Source organism: Watersipora subatra, chromosome 8 (genome assembly GCF_963576615.1).
Source record: "Watersipora subatra chromosome 8, tzWatSuba1.1, whole genome shotgun sequence".
NCBI lineage: Eukaryota > Metazoa > Bryozoa > Gymnolaemata > Cheilostomatida > Watersiporidae > Watersipora > Watersipora subatra.
Window position 1 is genome coordinate 53,356,729 of NC_088715.1, and position 12,230 is coordinate 53,368,958.

Below are 12,230 nucleotides of genomic sequence, written 5' to 3' on the forward strand. Positions count from 1 at the left end.
AGTTTTGCGTATGTCTATTGGAAGACTGTTTCATTGCGATGGTACTCTGTATGCAATTGTTTTTATTTGTTATTTGACTTGAAGTGTAAAACAAATAATGTAAAAGGCAATTTTTATCATCTCTTTATCTATTTTCGTTTTGCATATCTAACCTGCCTGACCAGTCATTACATTTCTACTTTTACCAAAAAACAACTCTCCTTAAACCAAACTTTAACACTTGCCAATTTAGCTTATAGAACATCCTTACGCAAAAATAGTTTTTTTTTCAACAAATATATTTTACTTTTCTTTTTATCGTTTTTGTTTTATGGTCCTCTTATGTGTGAAAAGGATAGGTAGTAAAAAATAGTGAAATAGAAAGATTCCGCCCTGAGATAAAAAATAGTCTCACTAATTCTGTGGCTGCATGGCTTAGAGCCTTAGAGCATTTTAAAAGCATGCATCTTAGTTCATTGTGGCTGCCTTATGAACTTCATTTGCGAATGAGGCGTGCAAATTCTCCTCTGCGTTATTTAGGACACTCATGTTTCTCAAAATTATAACAGCATCAATTACACATTGACTCTTTCATGGCTATTTTTAACCAGCATTATGTATTTTGATCAGCTAAAACATGCGCTGTAGAATAACAGTCTTAGCACTTTTAATAATTTTACAAAATGGAAAAACAAGCTTGGCACGCAAAACTTTACCTAACAAAGATGAGTCATATTTGCAGGGATGAGTCATACCTAGCAGAGATGAGCATATTAGCATTCGCCCACCACAACTAGGCCTACGCTTCAATTTTGGCTTGTTCTAAATAAGGGCACCTGTCACCGCAGTTCTCATTAATCTCTCACTCTAATTCTACTGAACCATGAACTCGCTGCAGTTTTAGTAAGTTGACGGTGTAGGGCTTATGCAGCTCTGAGGTTTACCATTTACGATAAAATCATAGCTTTAGTTTTTTTGTTTAGTTCTCTAGTGTTGCGACAGTACATCAAATACTGCAGACATCTAAAAATATTATAAAACCTGATAATATTCTTGGTACTTCAGATTGTGTCTATATATAAACCACCATCGACAGATAGTTTACATGTATAATGCAACTGCGGTTCTATAACATGGCTGCATATGCTTAATTAAAGTGTTGCTTGTCTTACAAATATTTGTATATTTAAAATGTGATAGAAGCTATTTTTCCCCGTTCATACATACATATTATGATTGATAGCATGGATGTGCTTGGATAGTTAGGACATGTTTCAATTGCTAATATTGAAATATATCGAAAATATTGGAGAAAACTTTCTACCTTTTGGCAGTTTGAACTTTCTATCGACAGAATGGAATTTCTCTAAAAGGAAATAGTCTGAGATTAGTATCTCGAATAATCACTAACTTCCTAAGAAAAGCATCAATTTTGTACACAAAATTTTGTTCAGAAAATCTGATAATTATTATCAGGCAGTATCACTTCAGTCAAATTTTTTAGAACATCTTGTAGGTCATCTGAAGATACCAACGAGAAAAAATTTTACCACACAATGTGTGCATATGCTACCACAGAGCAAATATTTTTAACAAAAATGTCCCCAGTTCTTCAGCATACTATTTTTGTTTTTACAGGTTGTTTCTCAAGCATGCTAATCTCGATTAGTTTTTTAAGATGAATGCGCTATTCGAAAATTGTAGCATGTCTGGCCACCTTTTTACCTAAATAGCTGGCACTCACTCTAGCTTTTGCACTGTGTTCGCAGTCTCATACCTGCCCAGGCGTGTCCAGATATAATCTAATATCTTCAATGCAGCGTAACCACTCAACCATCCCTATATTCTTACCTTTAGTAAATCTGTAATTATTGGCTGGAAAGTTGACAGAGTTTAAGCCTGATGAAATGAAGTACATAATTACGTCTCTACTTGTCTGACCAAGATGGATACCGACTCATCAGATACATCAGAAGAAATCAATAGCTTACTTAGTAAATCGGATGAGTCCGTTTTACCACCTCCGAAAGTCAAACAACACTCAATGATCGCTATCACCATCTTAATAATATTCATTTCATACTGTATCGACTCGGTCCTATATCCATTTTTTCCTAATGTCGGAGTGAAGAAGGGACTGCTGCTCAGTGAAACTGGCATCATCTTTGCGGCTTTTGACTTTACCAGATTTGTGACAGCTCCAATTGCTGGAAGAATGGTGAGTTGATCCAAACAACCAGCTTGCATACCTTTGAATAATTTGCATATATATTTGAACACAAGGCAGCGTTCATTGTATGAAAGTTTCTATGGTAAACTCCAGAGAAACTAAAAGTTTCTGTTTAAACTGGGAACTTTCAAAGTTCCTACAGAACTTGTAAGTTTTTATCTCTGTTTTTTTTAAAAACCCAATTCGTTGAAATCACAACTGTTTACTAAGTGTATATAAGCTAAAGAGCCAAAGAAATAGCGAGTAAAACTAAAATGCTAGTAGCTGTGAGAAAAATAATAAATCGAGATCAATATGGGATTTTTTGTTAACAGATAGTATTTGAGCAACGACTTCTCATTAAAGTTCCTTCTTTAACTTTTTTAAAAACTTAATCATTTTTGTTAACCAATGGGTTATGCTTTTATTTCATGCATCAATGAAGTAACTGTTAATATCATAATTAAGCTTTATTATTAATAGGTGCAGCTGTAACAATTGTGGTATTATTACTATAATGAGCAAAGTAACAACAACAGTGCATGCTGAAAAAAACAAAAAAATATTAGAGTAGACAACTCCCACAAAAAACCAAAGTTACGATACATTACATAAAAAGTGTTCAGCATTAACCACATGGTGATATTGACAATTTTTTTTGAGTTAAAGTACGCACAGGGAATTCAAAGCATACTTCAATGAAATTTACTAATATTTCATGCTGTAAAGCAACAGCTGAGTGTGTCAGTGCCAAATCAATACAGTGGTCTAAAAAGCAGATCATGTTTTCATTGGTGCTATAACAGAGTTCAACACAGAGGAATCAACCGGAAAGCATGACTCATGACTCAAGCCTGACGCATGACTCAAAGCGCTAAGACCCTTTGATGGTAAAAATAAGGTGCATTGCGTGGATGTTTTTTTCCAAACACCATAGAATGAGAGCAAAATGACGGTTCCCAAGATCGCATAACAGTGCCACATGAGGGTGTGTCACTACGCTGTCGCTGTATATAAATTTAGTAATAGAAGTCTGAGTTGACAAGAAAAATGCATGGTTTCGTGTTGACAGCATTGGGTTGTATTTGGAAAGTTCGAGTCAAGGAATTGACAAAACATACTTTCCTACGAAATTTTATCAACAAAAAACTAGCATTAACTTGTTTAATCAGAGCTGCTCAAACTTAAAAAGCAGTCTAACAAATATTTTCTGTTCTCGAAAAAATACTGCAACTAACAGGAAATAAATACTTTCAATTAATATTTGCCAATCTCCGTAAACTTTTGTGAACTTTTGGAGCTAAAATTATTACGGAAATATATATCTTACTAATAAGTGTTTTATATCACAGTTTGACAGATGCCACCCAAAGAAGCTTTGTGCGATCGGGATTACTATTGCTGGCCTAGCTTGCGTCTCATTTGGGTATGTCTTTCATTGCCTTATTCTTTAGAGATTAGTATAAAAAAGAGTGAACAATATTTCAAAAAGCTAAAACCGCCATTTACCCTGTTTGCTTTAAAGACTTGACCTACAAATTGACTAACCTGTAACTTAAAGATATACCTTGGTGTTTGCCTTAGAAAAGCTAGGGGATTAAAATCACGCATTGAAGTTTGGTTAATATCAATGAAGTGTGGTTAATATCGCAATTAATCCAAGTGACATCTGTATGATTCAGCAAGTTATAATGGTTCAGGATGATAGAGCAAATGGATTAAGGCTTTGAACAGTGGCAAGCTAAAAAGAAATACATAACGTCCTGACAAACAGCCACCTACATCGATTCTGTGATAGTTCATATTAAGATGCAAGGTTTTCCGAAAATAATGGAGTATTCATATTTGAGAAAAACCAACTACTAGCACTCTGCAGTTTAAATAGATGTTGAGATCGCCATTTCAGTTTTTGCGCTACTGTTCATTTTATGGTATAACTCACTCCGTTATTGCAGATCGAGCCTGCTGTTATTTTTAAGCTAAATTTGTTTTGTTAAAAACAAATGAACATTAAACCTTTAAATCAATTTTATATTTTCAGATTATCTTGATAAGCTTGTATCTGGGATTAATCTTATTCAACCAAAAAGTTTCTATGATGTATTCCTTGAAAAAAATCAAATAAACCTTAAAATATGTTCAAAGTATAGAATAAGTATGAAATGTTTGCACAGAATCTGAGAACAGATATAAATTGTAAATGTGGCCAAAAATTATTAAATCTGGATGGAATAGTTTTGTCAATTACGATAGTACTTAAAGTATGTAGCCTACAATATCTTTCTGGTTTAAATACTTGCACAAAAAAGGGATTTTTTAAAGATTTTTTTTATGTAAGAAACTGGAATTTTTGTCCTATATATTTTTATTGTCTTTTTAGTAAAGTATAACGTTGTGTGGTGTCAAATGGTTTTACAACAAAATATTTTGCGCAATGTGCTATGTTGCTTTGTATTCAAGATTGTACAAGTGGGTCTTTTATAGGTAACTAGCTACATGTAGGTTTTAATCTTTGCTATGATAGTACTATGTTTCCATCATCTTTATTCCTTTATAGCTTAAACAAGCCAAATCTCCGCTTTACTAAAAGTTTAGACTGCTGACTTTCCTTTACCATTCTAATTTAGCCTACTTTGCTTAGAATACTTTTTCCAAACTAATTGTTATGACTTTGTTATGGGTTAGTTTAGAAATCAGATTTACTATAGTTTTTTTCCTGCTATAATAATAGCTACAGCTGTAACAGTTGACAAATTTGGTAACCACTATTTGTTCATTATGGCTCATTGTTGAGTGCTTACACCAAAAAATAATATCATCAATCTAAAATTTTGATCAATCGTCTACGTAGCCAATGAATTGGTTTTTCACATTGGTGAAACAAATGTCCTGTGTTAAAAATGTTTCAGTATAAAATCAAATTGTTGCGTACTTCAACAGAAATATTTACCGAACTTGTGACAATTACTTGCAATACTTGGCATCAACTCTAAAATAAATGTGTAAGTATGGGTATAAGTATTCATGCTGTAGTTATCTACTAAAGATACGTTCTTTGCAATTAACTTAAAGTAAATTGAGCCATTGACCATTGATAAGTAAGTATTGTAAAGCTCCATGCCCAACCTAATAAACCTAAGATACACATTATTTAGATGAAATAATTTCATTCCCTTTTATACTGAATATATTGTGATCATTTGTGCATGAGATTTGACCCCAGAGCATTTATGGCTGAATGCTTTTTTTAACACAGCTAATGGTCTATTTGTGATTTGAACCATTTACATGTACATACTGCTTGTTTAACTGCGCACTAAGAGCTGAATTATGGTTGCTCTCCATCAACTTACTAAGGGGATGAAAAGGATTATTTGTTCTAAAAGTAAGCCCAGCAACGCCTAAAATATTTTTTTCCATTTTCATTAAAAAAACCTTTATGTTGGTGCATAAAGATGTGGCCAATATCTCAGGAACAAATTGAAATTTTAAACTAAATGTTTCAGCCACATCGTAAAAGGCATAAAGCACAATTGTATAAAGTTTTCAAAGAATGAGCCACAAATGTGGAATTTTAGATTGTTTACACATACTATTACACAATTATAAAGTGGGATCTATTAAAGTTGATATATACTAGTTAGTGTTATATTATAGAATATAGAATATACATGTAGTATATTATACTATGATACCCTATATTATGCTGTAATATACAATAATATACTATATATTGTATTATAAGTTGTTATATAATATTTGCCTAGTATACGTTGATTATTACAGTCTCACAATCTTGGTTAACTCAACGGAGCTCTTCTTTGCCAGCTGTTTGCTGATAAGATGTGTAGCAGGTGTAGGATCAGCCATGTTAAATGTCTCAGGAACAAGCCTGCTGTTGAAGGCCTCGGGCTATGAAACAACAACCGTTGTGGTGAGCCAGATTCATACCAGTGTATTTTGATTGCTAGTTAATTTCACACATTTGCTACCATATGTACGGTGGGATATTATGCAATATCTGAAGCTTTACTGAGCTTAGGCAGTAATACAAACAATGGCTTGGAAAAGCCAGGCCACTGGCTAAACTAGTGAGTTCATTCAGTAAGTCTTTTTTGTCGTAAAGTTTGGTGAAGGAGAGCTACGAATGTGACACCGACTCGCCATGCTCTTTATTTTTGCTGACAAGAAACCTTTAAGGTGTGGTGGTCTGAGCGCGCAGCAACAGTCTGCTGGTCTGGTCTCAGTCCTCAAGTCTGCCAAACAGCCATTGGTTTGTGCATTGGTGTTGGCAGCAGGAACTGCTTTATTTGGGTAAGATTGTGTTTAGCTATTGTGCTAATAGGGTGTGCCGTCATGGCGGTGAAGGCCAGTGACAAAGAGAAGGTTGATTTACCATCGCTAAAACTTTGTGCTACGTAAAAGCTTTTACGTTGGTTTTTGCGTACTCTTTTAAATTAACCTATTTTTCATTATCTATGGAATATTCTATTGAGTGCAGAATGAACCATGATCCAAATTTTTGTATAGTTTTATTAATGTTAGTTCAATAAGCAATTTTCGTGCAAGCCAAACGAAGAAAGTTTGATAAATAAACAAGGTTAAGGGTAACTATAGCAACTGCATAGATGACATGGAAGAATAATACTACCAACAAAACTAATGTAGTCAAAACAAAGACGATGTTGCAGGATTGTGCTACCACAAGCCATACTAAGACGATTAAAAAGTAATTACCTCATCATTGTCCTTAGGCAATCAATCATTCGCAAAACGAGTTAGAATATACCCGGCGCAGTAGTGAGATAAAATATGCTGAACTTTTCACATCCACTGCGAAGAGCTTTACTTGATATAATGTTTTTGAATCTATCCAAAAATGGCATTTCTGGGACACCAAATAATAGCCTCACTGCAAATGCTTCGGCACAAATTTTCCAAAGTGAAATGATGTCAAATTCGTTTGGATTGTAAAGATTCTACGATTAAGAGTAGAAAAAACCCTGAATCTATCTGAAGAATTGTAAGTTCTTGTAACAAATTATAAAACAAAAGAGCTGTGAGAACTTGCATGGAAGCTTCTTATTGTTTGAAATAGTTGGTAAAAAAGCACAGTATGGTATGCATAGCTATAATTGATGCAAACAGAAAAGGTTTGGATGCTTTGAATGCTGTAAAAACTTCAAACAAAAATTGTGTTTTTGAAATTTATTTTATATTTACTATTGGCTAATTCAGCAAATTTAGGCCTCCCAGTAATTATGTAATTAAATATATATATTTACAGTATAACTAAGTAATGACAGAACATAAAATGGTGTTGCTCATATGATGAAATATAAAAGTAAGCCAGCTGTTTGCTTAGCAAAAACCAATTACTAAAAATATTATTGTTGAAGAATCAGTTTTTAGCTAATATAAATAAAAATAGTCATATAATTCAGATTTAAGTATGTATGCAACACTGCTGTATGACCTGTCATTATCATGTTAACATGATTGTCATAAACACGTTTTGCAGCTTACAAAACGTTACCTACCAAATACCGACCAATGTCAATTTTGCCAATTTACTCCAAAAACTGTGAAAAAGGCTTTAAATCACCAAATAAAATCTCATCTTAAAGGTTAAAGTATAATTTATAGCTCATGATTTGAATTTAAAAAGGAGAGTTACGGAGCTTGCTCTCGTTAAGTTTGTAAAGATTGCTGTCAAAGCCCTAAATGCTGCTAAAATAATTATTAGTATAGTTACATATTTCTCAAAGATATTCGATACTATCAACCTTGATATACTATAGCGCGAAAAACGAGAACATGACTTTTATATTGTCAGTATCAAATTAATAAAACATCACTTAACTTACCGTTAACAACCATTTTTTTAACAACGCAAAGTTATCCCCTCTTAAGATCGCATGTTATGGTCTAAGCTTGCATTTTGCTATGAACTGATTCGTCACACCTCCCTTTTCCTTCACCAAAATGTAATCATTCTTTTTTATAACTGTTTTTTAATCTGTGAACTAGTTTGCCGTTTAATAGTTTGGAGAAACACACCAGAAACAAGTTTTAACATAATTATTATTATACAATAATGCAATTTAGGAATTATATACAAAAAATCTGCTACTTAGCATGCAGCTCCATTATTCGAACAAGCTTAACAACAGCTTCACAAATAGCATATGTGTCTCGTAGGTCAGACAGCATAGTTTTTTCACTTCGAATTTCAACTTGCATCATACTAATTTACTTGACAATCTAAATTCTTGTTTCGTAAGTTTATAGCAAGTTCTGGCCAAAGAAAGGTATCATACTAGATGTTTGAGGCTTTGGTCAGTTTTGTTTTTTATCTCAAGGAAAAAAGATGTATTGCTAAATTAAAAGTTGCCCTGAAACGGTATTTTCTAAAAAATCTGGAATATCTTATTCTGAGCTTATTGAATTTTGGCTGAGCACCTTGATTAGCCACGCTACTTTGCATTAGGGCTCGCATCACTACTTTCATGGCTAATAATGGATAAAATATTCACTTGTGCAAAGGCCTAATATCTTTTTTAGGCATTTGTAGATACGGCTAACAAAGTTGGTTACGCGTTTGGACCTGCTATTGGAGCATTCCTGTATCAAGTAAGCTTTTAAGAGTAATATTGCTGCATAGGCATAGCCCGGTAAAATCTGAAAACGTTTTTTAATAAATTTGCAAAAGTCATGCCACAATAATAATAAGGTTTTATGTTATGTTAGCCCTAAGTTATTTGTTGACATAAAAAATAAAGGCTACCAGAGTTGAGTCTGTCAAAATTAAGCTAACAATGTGTGTATGAATATATATCTATTTACAATTTAATATATCTACATTTAAAATATACATGTTTGCATATACATCTATGTTTAAAATATAAAATCTATGTAGTAAATAAATGTATATTATGAACATGTTTATTGCAAATAAGTTTGTTTAAAATATATTTATTTACAATATATATTTATGTACTATATATATTTACAATATGTATATTTGTAACATATATATATATATATATATAAATTATATTTAAAATATGCAAATTCACTATTAAATGTATTTATATTATTCATAGAAATATATTCTACAAGACAATAATGCTTTCTTGTAGTTTGTAGGATTCAGTCCAATGTTTGCCATGCTCGGGGGCACTATGCTATTTTTGCTGCCAACATTTCTTTATGTTGTTCCCAAAGTTGGTAAGTTCATGCTAATTTACGCTTTTCATATTTGTAACCAACAATTCATTTTACAAATAGCCACATTAATTCACTGGAGTCAAGGGGTTTGACAATTGTGGAGTTCATTAGTGGGCACTAGCTTTTTCTGTTTAAGAAAATGTAACTGTGTGATCTGCTCTCCATGATTGTTGCGCCTGTAAATCGTTGGTGAAATAAAAATTTATTTAAATTTCAAGTTGTAGTTTGACCAAAATTTTACGACACTTTCGTTTCATCCAAAAACTCATTTTGGGAAATTTATTGCCTTATCTAGGCTAAGGCTAAATATGCCCAATTCTTAGCTATTGCGCACGCTCCAGCAACTTACTTTCTTATTAATTTTCAACCAACTCATGTATTCAGATGGTGAGATGTAATATTGGTTAAGAAGCTTATGAAAAGTGTTATGATTAGCTGAATAACTCATGACAGATATGATGATTGGCTAAAAACTCATAACAGACATGATGACTGGCTAAATAATTTATGAACACATGATGATTGGTTAAATAACTAATGACAAACATGATTGGCTAAAAACTCATGGCAGACATAGCAATTGGCTAAATATCTTATGGTAAACATGAGTGTAAGCTAAATAAAATATTTTTGATATAATGATTGAACGATAATTTTTTCAAATGTTTTCATCAAAGTAGAATAATATTATCAGCTTAATGTCGGTAGATGGGGAGTTGTTTTATCATTGCTTAAACATCAGAATGCAGTTATCAAATTTATTATATGTAATTACCATGATGTTTCTGTTCTAAAATTTCAGATGAAAAAGCTCCGACACTTCACAGAGGCTTTTTAGCATTTCTCACAATCCCCGGAATCTTTCTCATGTTCTTAGGCTGGACATCAACAAAGATCTCAGTTACAAGTAGAACTACACAGATAGCCCGATTTTTTTATTTTTCTGTGAGTCTTTCTTTAACATTTACTTATTCCAAGTTATGCTCTATTTTGTTGGCTAAATGTGTGGAAATGCTTTGTTTTATGCGCAGGAGCATATCTATACAAGATATAAATATACATGTCTATATATATATTTTTTTCAATTCAAATATTATATAGCATTTTACAACATGATTTATTAGGGACTTGAAGGTCACGCCCATTTATTTGTGTCATTTGAAAAAAGAAAGCCAGAGTTCAACTTTTTAACAAAAAAGAGCAGACTTGAAAAGAGCCTGAACAGGATTTATTGTTTTCAATGAAACTGGTCTACTCTGTAGTAAACCTTTCAATATTATAGTTTATATTATGAATAATGGGGATCAGATAGGTAACTGTCAAAATTTGCTTTCTATTTTAGTTTCACACAAGTACAACAGCAATGGGGCTGATGTTTACACTGTGGGCTGCCTGTGCGACACTAGGTAACATTTTTGTAGCCAACTTTGTTAACAAGGTGAGAACAATTTGCAGTATGAGCCTTTACAGTCACATATATATTCATAAAGCATCAAATAGATATTTTTTGATTATTAGTTTTAAGAAGCATGTTTTATTTGTGTAAACCCTTTAGTTAGATGCAGTTACATTAAAAATAGATTCATGAAATTTGTGTCTACCATCAAATGTGCAACTGAAATTAATTTCAAACGGTTTGAAATTGAGTGACACCGGTTTTCTGGTGTCACTCAATAAGTGACACCAGAAAACCGGTTCGTAGCAAATGAAAATTTGACTCTTAAATAAGCTTTAGTCTGAGTAATTAATCTTTTTATTTTTACTGAGAAAATACTATTATTACCTATTACTATTAAAAATATCTCCACACGCTCATATTACCATAAAGTTTCTTTTTAGCTTTGAAATTTGCTTTGGCTTGTGTATGTTTATGTTTAGCCATATGCTTATGTTCAAACATAGAAGGTAGGATAACCAGCTAACTGTATTTAATTATAAATATATAACTTGAGGTAAATATATTTTGATATACATGTATGTATGTTATGGCTGTTGTATATATAATTTTTTAGCCAGAGTAAAAAACCAAACATATATGATTCAATGTTCAAATTACAAATGTTCAAAGACAATCTAATGTAAATATAGGTATATGAATATAATTATGTATACACATGCATATGTGTGTATATTTATGTATTTACATACAAATGTAATTATATATACATATTTACATATATAGATATATCCATATGTGTAAATGTGTACACATCTATACATGTATATATGTATAGATGTGAGTATTGAAGGGTATATTCATGTGTGTATATATTTAGGTATGTGCGTATATATTTAAGTATGTGTGTATACAAATGTGTGTGTATACAAATAAATGTATATTCACATATATGTGTATATATGTATGTCTATAGCTATACTTTTTAAACATAGTTTTTATTTGTTAAATACATGTATATATTTTTGCATGTATCGGTATATATGTATGCAGGAAGCCATCCATGTATGTGGATAATATCCTTCTCCATTGAACGCGCACCGTCTTATAACTAATTTATCAATAGACGCGTTCTGCATTTTGAAATATAATCTATAGTCACTGCTTTCTTTGTAGAAATATGCGCCATATATTTTGCTGATTATCTGGATCATGTTTGTTCCAATGCTATTGCTAACATTACCTTCACCACCGATCAGTTATCTATTTGGCGGCAAAAGGTTAGTTTAGAAAATTAAAGTTGATCCACGGGCTGTTGCTTTTGATAAAACATAAACCCACAATTAATTTTCACTATCGCAATTTTCCTCTTTTCTGCTGCATGTATGACACTTTATTCTAACCCAGAACTATTTT

At 32.2% G+C, this 12,230-nt stretch overlaps 1 protein-coding gene across 1 annotated transcript in view; it reads left to right on the forward strand.

The window, feature by feature from the left end:
* Positions 1-1,850: 1,850 nt before the first annotated feature.
* The window catches only part of LOC137401724 (MFS-type transporter SLC18B1-like), a 15,832-nt gene continuing 5,452 nt past the window's right edge, over positions 1,851-12,230 (forward strand). The window contains exons 1-8 of the mRNA XM_068088183.1: positions 1,851-2,197; positions 3,541-3,614; positions 5,975-6,122; positions 8,753-8,821; positions 9,331-9,418; positions 10,221-10,363; positions 10,761-10,856; positions 11,991-12,094. Of these exons, the coding sequence (XP_067944284.1) occupies positions 1,925-2,197; positions 3,541-3,614; positions 5,975-6,122; positions 8,753-8,821; positions 9,331-9,418; positions 10,221-10,363; positions 10,761-10,856; positions 11,991-12,094 (995 nt within the window). The 5' untranslated portion in view covers positions 1,851-1,924. The remainder of the gene's footprint in view (positions 2,198-3,540; positions 3,615-5,974; positions 6,123-8,752; positions 8,822-9,330; positions 9,419-10,220; positions 10,364-10,760; positions 10,857-11,990; positions 12,095-12,230) is intronic.